General features: G+C 45.9%; 1 protein-coding gene and 1 long non-coding RNA gene across 5 annotated transcripts in view; one reads left to right on the top strand and one right to left on the bottom strand.

The window, feature by feature from the left end:
• Positions 1 to 6,002: 6,002 nt before the first annotated feature.
• On the bottom strand, positions 6,003 to 16,900 carry LOC140702226 (uncharacterized). Of its 3 annotated transcripts, none has more exons than XR_013538612.1 (3): positions 16,813 to 16,900; positions 8,536 to 8,637; positions 6,003 to 6,230 (listed from the first exon to the last, which is right to left on the bottom strand). It is a non-coding gene; the product is annotated as an uncharacterized LOC140702226 (long non-coding RNA). The 3 variants fall into 3 exon arrangements; XR_013538613.1 differs by lacking the exon at positions 6,003 to 6,230 and adding an exon at positions 6,886 to 7,515; XR_013538614.1 differs by lacking the exon at positions 6,003 to 6,230 and adding an exon at positions 8,362 to 8,449.
• GNAO1 (G protein subunit alpha o1) overlaps positions 15,760 to 17,800 on the top strand; it is a 137,029-nt gene continuing 134,988 nt past the window's right edge. Inside the window, exon 1 of one of the 2 annotated variants that reach the window (XM_072980956.2) lies at positions 15,760 to 16,919. In XM_072980956.2, the coding sequence (XP_072837057.1) occupies positions 16,802 to 16,919 (118 nt within the window). In that variant the 5' untranslated portion in view covers positions 15,760 to 16,801. The remainder of the gene's footprint in view (positions 16,920 to 17,800) is intronic. The other variant, XM_072980957.2, reaches the window with a different exon arrangement.

Below are 17,800 nucleotides of genomic sequence, written 5' to 3' on the forward strand. Positions count from 1 at the left end.
CTTTGGCTGTGGATTTCCTCCAACGGCAGCTGGCTAGATTAAATTACCTTTGAAGCATAACCTCCCAGCGTTATCATTCTGGGATTCTAGGGGAGGCATGTAATAGTTGAGTCACAGAAAGCATTTCAGCAGGAACACTTGCTCCAGCTGGCCTAAGAATGGGACAAGCGATGGCAGCTCCCTTGAAATTAGTAGATCATAAGAGGTCGGTCTCCTGCAGGTATCATATACAGGGCATAGGTTTGTGACTATCATCTTGACTGTTCAGTCGCTGATGATTGAGGTGGCCATCAGCAATGGGCACTCAAGTTGCAGGGATCTCTGTCAAATCAGACTTAACTTGCACTAGAGACTCAACTCTGATCTGAGGATTTTTTTCCCCAGTAACTCAGATGTGACTCGTGATTCGGAACCCACCGACCCCTTCATCTCTGGTCGCCATATACCCATGTACCCTGCAGAAGGCAGTCTATTTGAAGGGCTGTCCAGATGAAGGGTTCCTTGGTTTGAAGGACTGGGGGAGGTTCTAGCTGGAAAAATTCACTGGCATGTCCTTCATGCACTAGGCAATTCTGCCATAGAAAGATCGAATACAATGTATGGATATCTCTTACCTCTTACTTCCGCCTCTGTCTTTTCGGCCTGTTGCCGATTGAAATTAAACAGTCCCAGCATAGATTAATTTCTTGCCAGCACTGGTTGCAACAAGCGCACCAGTCCACCCAGCAGGCTGGGCTCAGCGCCAGTTAACACTAGTTATTAATGATCAGCTGCACCCACACCATTACTGGTACCCTAATTTGATTGTGTGCTGTATGAATGAAATCATTCACAGTTCAGAAGACCTGCTGAAACTTGTGATAGTATTATATAGACTTGTTTTGGTTTCTTAAAAGACAATGGTGCTCTTCTGTGTGGCTTATCTCTCTGAAGTTCTCAAATGCAGAAAATAGATGCCTTTTGTTTCTGCTTTCACTAGCTAAGTCACGTTGGGTATTAAAGCAGGATATCTCTCTTCTCAAAAAGTAATTCTGATGGTTTGGGGGCCACTTCTATTTCGGTGAGAGGAGAAATTTAAGAAGCAATGGAATAATTTTCATGAGTAAAATGTCACACTTTGACAAAGGATTCTCTCTCTCTCTCTCTCTCTCACACACACACACACAGAGAGAGAGAGAGAGAGAGAGAGAGAGAGAGAGAGTCAATCTCTGTCTCCCACTGATTCCAGGGCTGTTCCTATAGCCATTGCACTGCACTGCCTGACACCTCCCCCCGCTCCAAATATCCTGTGCATCATGGCAAACTGTCTTTCACAGAATGATAACACTACAGCAGGATCAAAGCATCTTGAAGAGCCATGTATGTCTTCCCTAGAAAGGCAAGCCTTTTTTAAAAAAGCCTTCCCGTTGAATGGAGGAAAATGAATCATTGAGAGCCCCATGCCCAGGGTTAATCAGCAATTAATTAACTGATGAAACAGGGAGCTGGAGAAGGAAACAAAGTCATTCGTGTTGTGTCTGCTGCATTGCGATGGCAGCGACGGGGCAAGAAAAGTGAGTGGAAAGTTGTGCCCCCCGGCCTTTGGGTTGAGCATTTTTCTGCCACCGCCCCACCCTGAAATAAAAGTCAAGATAAGGGTGGTGAAATAAAGGCAACACAGAATTCTTCACTTGCCCCAACAGTTTGTCTCCAGGCTCAGATTGTGTCACCAACTGACAGTTTGTTTGTTTGTTTGTTTAATAAAATAATGATGCCCCGTTGTTTTCCTCTGTCTCCGGGGGCTGCAATAGAATTTGTGAAAATGTTCCCTTTTGTGAGGGGTCACCACCAGCAACCTGGGAGGACCACCTGGAGCCCCTGGTAGTGAAGCGGGAGGGAGGAGGATGGTTCCCTGTGAGCAAACAGGTTGATCAGAGGATCTGCCAGGTGGGGAGGGCAAGGCAAAGGCTGGGATTAAATGGAAAAGGTGGGAGGAGGCTCAGGGTCTTCTTTCAGGGATATGGAAGGAGAGAGAGAGGCTTCAGTGGAAGAGAAGACCTCAGGAGGGGCTCTTGAGGCTTGGGATCCCCAGTTCTACACCTTGGCTGAGATGGGGCTGAAGTTCCTGAGCCCTGTCCTTTGAGTAAAGGAAGGGGCTGTAGATGCAGGACCCCAAAGACAGGAGGCCAGGAGTGTACCGTACCTGTAACACAACCTTGGTGTCCATCACGTCCAACAGAAGCAGCGCCACCCGTTCCAACCCAGCTGCGGTGCCAGTGGCAAAAGGGCAGTCCTTAAATGTTTGTGGACTCCACTTCCCAGAAGCCTTAGCCAGCACAGCGAATAATCAGCACTTCTGGGAACATGTGGGACCCTCAGTTAGGGAACCACAGAACCGGACTTAGCACACCTGTAGAAGCAGTGTGCAGCAGAAAACGTCTGCTGCACACAGCTAGTTTGTCACTCAACATCAGGGTGTATTGTTCCCCCCCCCGGGGGGGCCAGGGAGACAGCAAAATAGGTGGAATTATGAGGATGGCTAAGCCGCTTTCTGCAAAAGATGACAATTGCTAGTTTTGTTTTTAACAAATTATATCTTTTTGAACCTGGACTCTTTGCTTGTCTGAATGTCTCCGCCCGGCTCCCCTACAAGCAGTAAACAGTAAATTATTATAATTTGTCTTGGCTGCTAGAACAAGGCACCCCTGATTGTTATTCTACAATGGAGGAGCAGCTTCTAAGAAGAGGAGGAGGAAGAGGAAGTGAGACAAAGAAAAGAGACAGAGAGAGGCTGATATTTCTGAAAGGTGTCTCAGTGCGGTGGGGAATAAAGCACATCGAGGCGACCATTCGGAGGAGAAGACCCGGGAGTCTCATTTAGCAACAAAGGGTTGAAGGGAAGAGAAGAGTCTGTTAACATGGCTGGCTGAAGGAAGCAAACGGCTGTTGCAGCTTCTCAGCTGCCGCCAGTGCCTGACGCTTCTGCAGAGCTGGAGCACACGCCCTTCAACAGATTGCGGAATATGGAAGAGAGAGAGAGAGAGAAGACAAGACCTTGATTCATTCCCCTTCCAAGTCCATCCTTTCACTAAGACAGCTTACTAGAACTATTCACGATATTAATGCGAACAATATGGTCAGATTCACTCTTTCTTTTTCCCTCTCCGGCTTCTGACACCCCCTGAAAGGTCACTTGCCAATGAAAAAGAGCGTGCACACATACACACGCCGCCACCCTCCCAGAAGACTCACGTTGCTCTCTGAGGAGAGTACTCTTGCGTGTGGAAAGCCAAGCTTGCGTCCCGGTTCTTGTTACCACACTGTGGTATTACAGAAGGAACTCACACTACATCTTGCTGCCAAAGTGATGCCAGAGGCACTCACATTTATTCTGGGGGGGGGGGGGTGTCTACTGTCACATGTCGCTCCCCAATGTGACTGGAGCAAGGGAGCTTTGCTGACCATTTGGCTAGGGAAAAGGTTCTTCCTAACTGGACCAGAGATGAAAGGTCTCCCGTCCGAAGTGCTGAGACTCAGCCACCCCCTTTCACAGAGTTTTTAGGAGGTGTCCTGCAAGACCCTCTCAGCGCAGAGGTGCCATGGAGGGGATGGTTCTCTGGTTCTTCACAGGGTGGAAACACAGTCATGAAAGCAGTGTGATGGCCAAAGAGTTGGCCTGTGATAGTTCTCTGTCATTTCAGGCCCCAGGCTTTGTTTTAACACATCGTCTTGCAGCAGGTCTTGCATCAGAGGGCTTCTTTCGGGAGTGGGTAAGATGAGGTCTGTAGAATGCAATCCCCCCCTTTTCTCCCAAATAGGGGAAAAAACCTGCTTGGGGGGCTATGGGCACAGAAATTCCCCTTGAATCTTCTGGGAGACAAGGTAGCCAGTTTTGCCCATGTTTTGAAGGGTTATCAGCACCCCCTAGCCCAATACTCAGATGTATTTATTTTTTTGGCCACTAGAGGGCACAAGAAGGCTTTTCAGTTTTGTTAAAAAAAATTTTTTTTGAAAGAAAAATGGGCATAGAGGACACTAGAATGGGTGTGACTTTATAAGGTCCAGGGATCTTAGAATCATGGAATCATGGAGTTGGAAGGGGTCTATAAGACCATGAAGTCCAACCCCTTGCTCAAGGTAGGAATCCAAACCACAGCAGATATGAGAGGGTGGTCCAATTTCCTCTTGAAGGCCTCCAGCACTGGAGTGCTTACCACTTCCTGAGGCCATGGGTTACATCATCATACTGCTCTAACAGGAAGTTTTTCTTGATATTCAATTCAAATCTGGCTTCCTGTAACTTCAGCCCATTCTTGCATGCCCTGCGCTCTGAGATGATTGAGAACAGATCCTGCCCCTGTATGACAGTTTTTCAGGTCTTTGAAGACAGCTATGCCATCTCCTTTCAGTCTTCTTTTCTGAAGGCTAAACATGCCCAGTTCTTTGCATCTTTTCTCACAGGGCTTGGCTTCCCCATCATCCTTGTTGTCTTCCTCTGAACTCGCTCCAGTTTGCCAGCATCCTTCTTACAATGCAGTGTCCAGAATGAGGCCCAACCATAGAGGGGAACTAGTATTTAATGTAATTTGGAGACTATACCTCTGTTAATGCAGACTAAAACAGAACTGAGAAACACCGTCCACACTGTGGCAAGGATAATTGTGATCAAGTTATGTGATCACATGTGTCTGCTCAGCTTGTCATCCAAGTGGTACATAACTGCTGGCGGGCAACTACAAAGCCCCTGTTCCCCCTTCTCATTCATTCGTATTTGGTCTTTCTTCCTCAACAGGGACCCATGGCTGCTTACAATATAATTTAAGGTACCAACACACAAAAAAATGTTTATAAGTATTAAACTATAAAGAAGTTCAAATAAAATTAAGTTTAAAAACAAGGTTGAATCGTTGAAATTAATGTAATAACAATAGTCTTTTCGTCTGTGACATTTAAATTGGACTTGGGCTGGATGGCACTTCTGATAGAGGATGGAACAAAAAAACCATCCTAATCTTCAGCTACACACCAAAGTCACAACATGATTTGCTTCATGGGGAGGGGGGATAAAAGACTGGCTTTGATCAATGTCAATAACACTGTTCCAGTGACTAAGCCATACAGAACAGACAGCTCCAAACGATTCCGTTTCATTATCCTGCCTTCATTTATTCATTTTTTAGAAAATAAACATTTTAATCTTAAATATATTCAAGGGTAGACTTTGGAACCTCGCTGTGACTCTCCCCCGCCTCCTTAAGTCTGCTTTTTTCCTAAGAGCAGAAGTCATTGGGATTTAAAGAACAAGCGTTAGGATGCAGGACAAGATGCCACAGGGCAAAGCAGAGCTCCCCTCTCGGAAGAGGGCTGATAAGAACCCTCTGCTCCTGGCACTGGGCAGAAAGAGCTCAGGAGAGTGGCTTTCTAATGGTCAAAATACTGATCCCAGTGTGCAGAACCCTCTGGCTGAATTTGCATGGCTAATTCAACCATTAAGAGCCGCCCGATGTCAGGAGAACATAAGTGGTCATCCGGCACGAAACAGCATCCCAGACTGATTCCATGTTTATGGGCACTGTAAAGTTGTGTCTTGGAAGGACAACAGCTCCCTCACGGTGCAGTTGCAGTGGTCTTCTTTTTTAAAAAAAAATGCCCAAAGCCAATCCAAATACGGCCAGGTTTTTTCCTAGCAGGGCTCTTGTGCCTTTGACAGTCATATTATATACATGGTTCCATATAACTGTCCATTGATTTATCTTCATACTGAGAAAATTGTTGTCTGCTTAACTCCTGTGTATTGGGATCCTAGCACTCTTTCCCCCCCCCCTTGTACGTTGAAGCTACATGGTTTAAAAAAAGTCAAATAGGGCTTTATTCACATATGATTGGGTATACACCTGCAGAGGCTTGGGGACCGGGGGGGGGGCATAGCGTCAAGCTTCCCTTGAAACAACATATTAGGCTGGAATCCAAACATTATCATGGCCAGGTTCAATGTTCTTCATGATCACACATTAGACACAATATTTTCTTTCATATTCGTTTAATTCTCTCCAAACATCTTTCAAATCTGTTCCATTTCTGTACAGGAAGCAAAGGCCCATGACAGCCATGCAACCTTGGAGGTAAGTCTTTCTGGGAAACGTCTGCTTAAAGGTTGTAGCTGCATTCTATTCCAGTGACGTGCATACACTCCTGGCAGGAATCAGCAGCTACCAACTGGTGGGGTAGCCCCTTCTTATTTTCCCCTTCACCTAGAGGTAGAGAGTAAGATCAAAGGGTTATTTTAGCCAACCCTAGTTATGGTTAGGTAACTAGTATCCTATGTGTGTCTCTCACAACATACTATGTACAGTAAATCATGCTAAGTCAATAAAAGAGGTCTCAGGGCATTGCCTGTAGGCTCTGCTGGCTCAGACATCCACGATCAACTCCTTTGTTCTCTCTCTAAGGCAATTAGCCTTCCTTTGTTTCATGATCACCCACAGGCCCTGTTCCAGGTGAGCAAAAGGTAGGTCTATGTAGGTGTGGTTTGGAGAATTCTAGGTGGTGGAGTCCAGTGGCGCATCTGTAATTACTACAGTGGACCCTTGACTTACAGACGGCTTGACTTACAGACTTTTTGAGTTACAGACTTCTCTGGCCGCAAAATTTAGGTTTGACTTGCAGCCTGAAAATTGACTTACAGACCAGAAAAAACCCAAAATGGAACAAAAACGGCCTGTTACAGGATTAATCGGTTTTCAATGGAGACTTGACCTACAGACTTTTTGACTTGAGAACCGCCTTCCAATACAGATTAAGTTCTCAAGTCAAGACCCCACTGTAATTTCATGTGTTACTAAGAGACCAGGGAAAAATACAGAGAAATGCTCTCTGGTTCCTCTACTGAGCATTAATGATACTACATTTTGAAATGTTTCTAAAAACAGGAAGATCCAAGCCAAGAATATTTTCCTTGCTGCTTAGGACTGATGAGAGAATTGTGAAAGCCTTTCAAAATGGCTCTCAAATGCCTTAAAGTATCCCTTAAAAGTAACTATAGAGAGTAACTAGGTATCACTTCTTTGACCTATGTAACATGGGCGTTACTCGTTACACCTGAAGATAACTTTGAAACTATTAGTTTCTAGGCTGTATAGCTCTATGAGGTATTTGGCTGTGGGGCTAGAGGCTGGGTGTTTCTCACTGTGTGCCTTCCAAGAGAAGAGCCAGCCTGGGTGGCATTGGGCAAGCTGCATACAGTCTAAGAGCATCCCCTGAAGGAGAGAATGGTAAACCACATGTGAGTACTCAGTACAGTAGGACCCCCCCTCATCGACAAGATTAATATCCGCTGATTCACATCCACTAACCAAAAATATTAAATACAACATTCCAGAAATAGCTATTTATATGTGTTTCCAGGGTGTATTTACCAGAACTGGCCACTAGACAGAGCAGTTCATGCCATATACATTGTTCAATGCTTCCTCATTTTTCAGCCTCCATGGAGTGAGGGGGGCTTGGAATGGATTTTTGATGGATATCACAGTCCCACTGTATATAGAAAACCCAGAAAAGTGTCACCATAAATCAGAATCAGCTTGATGGCAATGGGAATGATCTTGATGATCAATGAGAAATGTAACTAATAGTTGATAATCATGACTAACAGTTATATTTCTCATTGACCAAAAACTAGGTCAGTGCTGGTAGCTAAATGGTTTCTAGCCATGCCAGGTACAGACATTCCACCTTTTCACTTAGTTTCCAAAGGAAACACCCTACAGGAGGCATGAAATTATATTTGTGATGATAGCAGATCTATGTCCAGTCTCTCTCCTCTCGTCATTCACCCACACTTCTTGGACTTTGCAAGATCTCTCGGTAGGAACTTGAAATCACCTTGTAGTCAATGTTCTGGTCTTCCCGTTGGCAGTTGCATCCATTGTAAAAGTTGCAGGGACATTGCTAAGTATTTGGGACCAACTCTGACTCCAACAAATGAGTCTGAGTTGGGAGTTGAATCCCCCCAGAATCCACTGAGTTGAGTCTGAGTCAAAGTCACTCATGTGACTTGGGTCAGATTCAGGGGCAAGTTGCAAGTTGCGAGTCATGAATCCCCATCCCTGGAGATGTGCCTCTATAAAACCTACCCACCCTTATGGAAGGATATCCTCCTTGCCCATATTATACATCTATTCTCCTCAATGCTGCTCAGCTGCCTTATTTACTGTACAGGGTTCATTTGAGGACAACGACTTAACATTGCCATGTACAGGAAGGATAAAGCTAGAGAAAGTATGATGATGAAGGGGTTAAAACCTCAGCAGTTCTAAATAAATCCAGACCACAGATCAGCCCACTCTATATGTATCTTGGCTCTAGAGAGATGGATATATTATTAATCATTTTAATATTGCTATTATAATATATTCATACCAAGGAATGATGTCACTATTGCTTCTCTGCGGCAGCTCTGGGTAAAATCCTAATTGAAATAACATGCTAGGTTAAATGTGAAATGCTCTTACCACAGATCACAGGGGATCAAAACAGAAGCCGCAGGTGGCTCACCTTTGGAGCTGAAAGCACATGAAGAGTTGGAGAGACACAACTGAGACGGTCTTTCAGGCCTGAGAAATCAGATGTCAAAGCTATCCCATGGATCTTGAGGTTCTGAAAAGGGACAATAAATGAAGCAAGCTAGACCGGGTGCCCCGGAAGCTGAGAGAATCTCCTACCATGACATTTGGAGGATGTTCTTCTTCCTTTAAACAACTGCCCGCTTGTTGCCGTGAAATGTGGTAGACAATTAGCTGAAACTTGATTAGCTTTGATGGGCCTGGAAAAATGTGGAAGATTCTGCTCTTTTTGCCCCCTGTCCTCCTCCTCCTCCATGTGCATTCAAGTCAATTCCAGATAAACAGCACTGAGAAGTAGCTTGTCATTCCCTCTTTCTCAGGGTATCCTGAGACTCTGCAGCTGGCCCAAGGCCACCCAGGCTGGCTCTTCTCCATAGAGTCCCAGTGGGGAATTGAACTCCCAAGGGCTGGCTCTGCAGTCAGAGTCCTAAACCACTGAGCTATCCAGCCAGCTGGCATTATGTGCCTCCACCATAAAATGCCTGACCTACAAAGGAAAGCCGACTACTGGGCTAGTTGTAGAGATGAGATGCAGGCAGAGCTTTTTGTATCAGCGATCATATTTGAAAAATGGATCTTGTGCTTGCCCATCACAAAGCAAAGCCAGATAATCTGCAAAGGACAGGAAATCTGGAAAGAGTTTAAGGAATGCCTTCTTTGGCGGATAAGCTATTTGTAACTCCCAATTTGGCCCAAATGTTGCCTTGAGCTTTGTCCTTTAAAATGCAAAAGTGGGCAACTAATTCCAACTGAAGTTCTTATAGTAGAGTCATTAATAGTGGACAATCTGAATATCCCTGTTTGACATATATTTTGGAATGACAGTATGTAGCACATTGGTCCGTGTTATGCAACAGCTTCACCTCATCTGCTTCTTGGTAGGTTTAGTGCTATGAGAAGATGCCTTCATTGGGAACTGTATTAAGTAACCTCACGAAATGTGAACACTGTATTTCCTGAGTCTGTTATTCTTGGTCTGTCTTCCATGAACAGACACAACATTGAAGAGGTCAATCTTTCGACTGATTCCATCAGTGGAATCTGGCATTGTACGGATGAATCTGCTCCAGGCTTTAATCAGAACCATCCCAGGAGTCCCCTGTCCTCTGAAGATGCCGGCCACAGAGACTGGTGAAACGTTAGGAAGAACCACCTTCAGAACATGGCCAAAGAGCCCGAAAAACCCACAACCATTTCCAGGAGCTCTCCATTGTGCTGAATTCCAGTCATGAACTAAGGTTCAGTACCATGGATAGCTCAGGTTCTTCACTGCTTTGGTGACATGAAAGTCTTTAGCTTCCGGTGTCTGATATATCTTCCATAAATCTACTTGTCCACTCTTTGTGCTTCTATTAATTTGCAGAGTTCAGCAAAACAAAAAACCTTCCCAATGGAGACCTCCCAATATTATACCTGGTCCATAGACAGAGTCAGGAATGAATTTTGGCCAGTTGAAGTACAAGGTTTCAGCAGGGCAGGGCATAAGGGCTGGTAGGTTTAGTAGGTAAGATGTGTGATCTGTTGGGTCCAGGTATTAGCCCAATAGAAAAATCATCAACTTGAGAACTTAAAAACTTATTCTTTATTTATAACATAATCTTAGAGCTGCAGAGCTGGAAAAAGGGACCCTCTAGATCAGTGCTCCCCAACCTTGGGCCTCGAGATGTTCTTGGACTTCATCTCCCAGAAATCCTAGCTAGCAGAGGTGGTGGTGAAGGCTTCTGGGGGTTGTAGTCCAAGAACATCTGGAGGCGTAAGGTTGAGGACCACTGCTCTAGATCATCGAGTCCTGCCCCTGCCAAGGAGGCTTAGCGGGGGATTTGAACTCCCAACCTCTGGTATGATTGGATCAAAAGGGGAGGCAAAAGGAGTTAATCTCTCAAAACCTTCGGGCTTTGATTCCCATTTCTCCTTTTTCTATAGCTTGACAGACAGACAGTGTGTTGTAGAGGTTAGAGTCTCAGGCTGGCCACTTCGAACTTCAGGTTCTGGTCCCCACCGAGAGATGAAACTCATCAAGTGACCTTGGCCCGGTCACACTTTGTCTGCCTAACCTCCTCAATCAAGAATGGGGTGGAGAGCGTGTCCCTCACTGGAGGCAAGGCCCAAGAGAAATGCAGCTAGTCGATTAATAAATAATAAGTAGTTCCATCTGGTTAAAATATTCTTGGAAGCACATCATGTATGCCGAACGATGGCTGCTCGTTCAGATCCATTTCATTATATTTTTAAGGAGAACCTTGTAATCTCTGCTTTTACACGGTTTTGATATTGGACACGTGCAATTTCTGATGTAAGGTTTATTTTAAAACTGGTGGTTTTACAATAAGCTAGCGAAGGGCATCCGTGTGATGGAGATGACTAGGTGCTCCTCCTCAAAATGTATTCTCTACTCTACACAATGTTTTCCCTACAGAACATGGGTCCATCACAGACCTGGAAGTCTGAACTGCTACTGGGTTCATCGTATTATGCTGAACAACATAATGAGGCATTGAACCCACATTAGAAATTTAAAGCTGTTTATAAAGGTTGCACTCACCCACTCCGAAATAACTTTCTGGGAGGTGTTCGTTGGAAGAGGGGTAATAAATATCTAGGAATGGCAGCCTCCCTTACAAAACTACAATTCCCATGATTCTGTGGGGAAAGCCCCAGTAACTAAATGGATATATATTAAGTCTGCAGCATAGCTACACTGCGGGTTTGCCAAGGAGCTTCTAAACACTATGGAAATATTAGCAGCTGCCAAGTTAAATATTTCTCTTGAATAACGATCAACCATCATCTGTGTCATGGTGAATTATTTCAATGGGTAGTGTGTTTTTTTGTCCCCTAAGCTCTTTGTTCCACTTCCACACCCCGTCGTATGAAAATAAACCTCCAACTTATACTTTTTCCTCACCTAAATGTCCTGTTTCTTATCATTGTCAAACTATGCAAAAAAAATTAAAATAAAATGAAGTTTAAAACAAACCCTGCTGGAACATGATGTTTAACCCATCAGGAGACCTTTCCTTTATGAAAAACTGTTTCTGCACGTTTATTTTATTTTACTTTAGATTTTTAAAAAATGCAATATAATTTCTATTCATAGCCACATTAGCACAGTCAAAAACCTTCCCCTGAAATTAGGCACCCCTGAAGGGTGAAATGAGCCTTTCTCATGAGGTGAAAATTTAGGGTCTCTCACAATAGGCTGACGTGCCAAGAAGACATAGATTGACAGCGAGAGATTAAAGCTTCTAAGGCTGCAATTAGGCTTGGAATGGAATTCCTCAGTTGAAAGGTTTGTGGTGGGAACCTGAGCTTTGGAAAAGTCCATTTTTTTAAAAAATGGAGCTCCCAATCAGCTGAACAACAACAACAACAACAACAACAACAACAACAACAACAACAACAACAACAACAACAACAACATTAATAATAAGTATTTTTAGCCTTTGACAAACAGAAGAATTTTTAAACTGACTGGCTGCAGCTCACAGATGGTTGCATGAAGTGTCATCATCATCATCATCACCACCACCACCATCTTAGGACTGCAGAGATGGAAGGGACCCTAAGGGATCATCAAGTCCAGCCCGTCAAGGAGGCCCAGTGGGGGAATCGAACTCTCAAACTCTGACTCATCCACACTATCGTATATCCAATTACAATACCTGGATGTGAAGGCTGGATAATAAAGAAAACTGTCATGGAAAAAAAAGAGATTTGATTTGCAGTAGGAAAATAGGAAGACCCCAATGTGAGATGGGTTGAGTCCCGAAAAGAAGCCACTGCCTTGAGTTTGCAAGAACGGTAGAGTTCAGGACATTCTGGAGATTGCTCGGTCATGGGGTTGCCCTAAGTTGGGGGTGACCCGACAGCACATAAGCACAACAGAACTTTAAGCTCAGCACAAATGTCTACTATGGCGAAATGTAATGGCTGGTCATGTAGCCTTAGTACAACTCACAAGTTTGATTCGTTATGAGCTTTCGCATGCACGCTTATTTTCGTTATGGGGGTGGAAGGAGTGAAATGAAGGGACAGTTGTAATATTCACACTAGCCATATACTGGAAAAAATCCAGTTAATATAAACATGATGGCATAAGACAAGTCAGTGACACAAGTCAATGACTCTCTTTGGGTAACTGAATGGTGAAACTGACTTGACCCAGGCTCCTTTTCAAAAGAGTTCTTCTTTAGCTAAAGTTGCAATGGTCTTGTTTTGTCTCAGGGTCTGGTTGGAAAAAGCATTTAAGACATTACATAATAGGGTAGCAATCCAAACAAACCTGCATGGATGAGCTGATTAATAGATATATAACGAGGGAAGAAGTCCCTACCTTTGTTCAAGCTAAGAGAGAGACATTAAAACAATTTCACATACTTCATTAAGGTGTAGATCAGTGGTAAACAAAATTAATACACAACAATCCTTTCTTCCATCAGATTTCAACTGCCATAATGCCTTCTCGTGGGTCATGCAGAACAAAAAGAAGCACCACGCTTTCTACTTCTTGATAGAAGAATTTGATTTTGTTCAAATGAGAATGTGCATTCTCAGTAATCCTAACAAGAGTCTGTAAAGTATTAGGACTATCACTTTGGTGTAATGCAGAGGCCTAAGGTAACCTAGTAAGATCACAAGTAAAGTATGTTTTATACAAATAATTCCTTGCTCGTGTCTCATAGTTTTGTCCATCCTGATTCTCCTGTGAACCAATTTAATTGGACAACCCGCCCCCCTATTTGTCATATTACACGAGCAATGAAAATGCCTTCTCCATGTTCTTCATATTTTGGCAGAAATCCTGTTGGGTGGGGTCCAACCTGTGCAGCATGAATGCTATCAGCAGCGAACAGCTTCTGATGAAAGACTTCCTTTTGCAATTCCGGATGCATGTGACTTTGTTGTATTGTACATAAGCCACACACACCCCATAATTGCAAGCAGACAGCACAAAACCAAGCTGACCTACACAAGATTTCAGCCTTGATGCACTTTTATAAATCTCTCGTTTCCTCTTGGTAACTTGTCCACCAAATGAATCACACACATACCCCCCTCTCTTACATACACACACACACACACACACACACAGAGAGAGATTTAGGGGTGTAACTAGAATAGAACCAATCAGGCATTGCCTCAGAGCACCTGAATCTAGAGAGCACCAAAATCCAGGGGAAAATCTGTTGGTGAATGTTGGGCCGTCTTGAAAATCAAGTCCTGTCTCTGTCAAGGGGAATCAAATCCAGTCTAAACCACTGAGCTATCCAGCAGTTTAATCATGCAGGAAGAAGGTAAAGACATCAGGAAGAATGGAGGAACCCATGTGAGATATTTTGATTTAGTAATGCAAGCTGTGGCCGTCAATTCCCAAGATCTTAGAAGGGCTACATAGGTCTTTTCGGAAGACACTAATTAATAGGTTTTGCCATAAATTGGAAGCAATACGACAGCATGCAACATCAACAAAGCCAATTTTTGCAAGATTTTCCTAAAGGTCATCACATAGCATAGATAACCAAGGAGGATGCATCTTGGCACAGTTATTTATACTCTAGTAATCAAACTAGTCTTTAGTAATGGGGCCTATGTAGACGTGCCTTTGAAGACTGCTCAGAAATCTATGGTGTGGCTCCTTGCCTACTTGCTTGGATGGGAACTGCCATTAAGAATGCCAGATATTTCTGCTTCCAGTTCAACACGTGGATTTGCATCGCTCTGGACCATGTACGGCCCTGAAGGAACAATCGCCTCGACTTAGGTGTTTGCCGTACATTTTATTTATTTCAAAAAGGCCTTTGCCCAGCCTTTCTCTTGCATGACGGCCCTTTTACATCACCAAAAGACAGCATTTAAAAGCTAGAAACCCTGAGTATACAAATATGGAAAAGAATCCAACAGAGACCACATGAAAAAGGGTAATTGAAAGCAATGCCCCAAAACAGATTCAAAACAAGGCACAACACTTCATTAAAAATAAAATAAAAATAACCCTCAGCCAGCCAACCACCGGCAGTGGAGAACCTCTGGAGATGAGGACCCAAAACTGGGACTTCTTGTATCTGGAACCTTATTTCTTCTGGAGTTCTGTCTTTGCAAAGATTTGCTCGGTGCCTGTGTTACTACAGAGACATCCCTCTTTCGTTTTGCACTACCCTTCCAAGGATGCTCAAGCCAGTACAGTCTAGGCTCGGGTGGAGGATTCTGGGAACTGTAGTCCAAAAAAAAAGTTTCTAAGGCTGGGACTGTTCGTAGAGGGCAAAGACAAACGAGTGGAGTTGTTCTCATCACAAAAGTCTCTCTCTTCACTATAAAGACGCCTATTATCCCCATTTGCTTCCAGTGCTTTTATTTTTCAATTTATCCCTCTGTTTTATATTGTCACCGCCCAGAGTCGTGCGTTGGGCACGAACGGGAAAGGGGATACAAACTGAAGGAATAAAACAAATAAATATAAATCTGCAACCGCGTTAGGAGTCGCCTATCTTTGCACGGGGCTTGTTTTTTGTTCTTGTGCAAAACCGGGCCTGCGGGAGGAACGGAAGGGAAGGATGGCCGGCGAAGGCTGGAAACGAGACAAAAACGAAACGAAACGCAACGCAACGAAATGCAATGAAATGCAATGGTCGGGGGGGGGTGCTTGGCAGCGCTCGCTGGCACCTTGCACGACGCCCCCCCCCGCATCGCCGCGCCCGGAGCCAAGGGACCGGGAGATATGGGGCAGGGTGGGGCATGGGGGGGGCGATGCCGCCGCCGCCGCCGCCGGAGCAATTTTAGGGAGGCGGGGGCTGTTGCCCCGAGCCCCCTCATTGGACGCGTCGCAAAACTGGGGACCCAATCCGTGCATGCACCCCCGCGTCTTCTTTTCCTCCTCCCTTCTGCTGCCTTGATCTCAATCTTTCTCTCCCCCCCCAGCCAAGGATTGGCGGGCGCATGCGCGACAGACGTCAACGAGGGAGGCAGCCCGGCTCGCCTCCCTTTGCCTCGCCTTACCGGTGGAGAGGCGGCCGCGCATCTCCTGCCTGCCTCCCTCCCTCCCTCCAGGCCGGCCTCCCACCCAGCCACCCTCCCTCCCTCCCTCCCTCTCGCCTGCCTGCCTGCCTGCCTGCCTTCCCTGGCTGGCTGCTGGCTCGCCTCGCCTCGCCTCCCCTTCTCTTTCTGCATTGCTCTCCAGTAGGATCGGCCGGGCGATGCGATCGCTCGCAGCTATCGCCGCCGCCCATTAGAAACCCCCCAGGCTAGGGGGAAGAGGGAGGAAGACCACCGCCGCAGCGACTGCCACCAGATCAGCCCCTACCGAGGCATCGAGGAAGTGGGGGAGGAAAAAAAAAACCAAACCAACCCGAAAGTGGGAGGAAAAAAACCCATCTAGGCGAGCGAAGGACAAAAAAAAAAAAGAGAGAAAACCAAAAACCATCTATCACCGAGATACAGAGACACATACACACAGAGAGAGAAAAATATTTATATTTATTTCCCTCTCCAGCGAGCCAGGAGACGTCAGCATCTCCTTCCAGCGACCGGCCAGCTTCCGAGAGCGAGAGAAGGAGCGATCTCTTTAGAGGGGGAAGAAAAAAACACAGAAAGAAAAGGAAGGAAGGAAGAAAATCATTTTTTTAAAAAAAAATCAGGATCCCCCCTCTCTTTTTTTGCAACCCCTGGTCCTCCCCCTTCTTGCCGCCAGCCGCCGCCCCTCCTCGCCTGTGCAACCCACCGCCAGCCGCGCCGGCAGCCCCCCTCAAGGAAACGGGGTTCATTTTGGATGCATTGATTTGCTGGGAGAGACGCAGAGAAAAGACGGAAGAGAAAGAGGAGGAAAAAAGGGAGCGCTTCCGAAGGTCTCCAGAACCAGCCTGAGAAAGCCAAGGAAAAAGGAAGAGGGCGAAATAATCTCTCTCTTTTTTCCCCCCTCTCCTTTTCTTACTCCCCTGGGGCTCAGGATTTATTTATTATTTTCTTCCTAGCCACAGGGAGCGCTCCCCTCTTCCTTGGTGGCTGGTGGGATTTTTTTTCTGCTTCTCCTCCTCCTTCTGGCTTGCGGTTCTGATTGTTTTTTTTCTTCCTGGAACCCCCCCTCCCTCCCCGCCTTCCGTTTTATTTCCCCCCCCTTTTTTTGGAGCCTCTTGAGAAAGGGTGGGGGGGACCCCGGGGGAAGATAAAGTGCCCACCAGCCCGGGATAAGCGCTTCGCGGCCAGCCATGGGATGTACCTTGAGCGCCGAAGAGCGAGCGGCGTTGGAGCGGAGTAAAGCCATCGAGAAGAATCTCAAGGAAGATGGCATCAGCGCCGCCAAAGACGTGAAGCTGCTTTTGCTAGGTATGTGTGTGTGTGTGTGTGTGTGTGTGTGTGTATGGGGTGGAGATAGAGGGGGCGGTTGGGGGGGCCTCGGGTGCTTTTGCTTCTTCCCCTTCCACCCCCCCTCTCCCTCCCCCGGAGACCCCCCTCCCCCTCCTCCTGCCCCCCACCCTCAGGTCAGATTTCAACCACCCTGCCGGCCATCCAGGGTTTTCGGCAGCCAGGTGTGGCCTCCCACCCACCCGCATCTCCGTGGCTATATTTGCACCTTCCAGCCGCCTCGGCCTCTCTTCAACCCCCCCCCCAGTTGCATGCAATAAACAAACAAACAAACCCCTTCTTGGCTTGCACCCCCTCCTCTGTTTCCCTTCCCCCTCTCCCATGTTAAACAGAAAAATAATCATATACATATATGTGTGTGTATATGTGATTATGTTGTTTTTTTTTTAAACTGGCTGGAAGCCATCCAGGGCGCGCTGGTGGGGCGATGCATGCATTTAAGAAATAAATAAATCGATAAGAAATAATAATTAAAAAAAAAACACCTCTAGGGGCGATAGCGACCTGATCTCCCCCCGCCCACCCCCACCCCCGCCCCGGGTCAGATAAAATGGAAGACATTGCCTGTTTTAACGGTGGGGGAAGCGTGTGGATCCAGGCGTGCGTTTCCTTCCTCCATCTTCGGCCCCACCTTTTGCCGTATGGCACGGATGGCTCCCCGCCCGCCCCTTCACTACCTGCTCAGCCCCACACATGGCCTGCCAAGCTGGCCCCCCGCCGCCGCCGCCGCCGCCCCATATGCATTTCTTAGGCGTGTTGCTCAGCTCTCTCTTCATTCCCTCTCGCGCACCGTGTTTTTATATATATATATATAAATGGCTGGCCCAAAGAGAAAGCCTGCC

This window comes from Pogona vitticeps, chromosome 10 (genome assembly GCF_051106095.1).
Source record: "Pogona vitticeps strain Pit_001003342236 chromosome 10, PviZW2.1, whole genome shotgun sequence".
Classification (NCBI taxonomy): domain Eukaryota; kingdom Metazoa; phylum Chordata; class Lepidosauria; order Squamata; family Agamidae; genus Pogona; species Pogona vitticeps.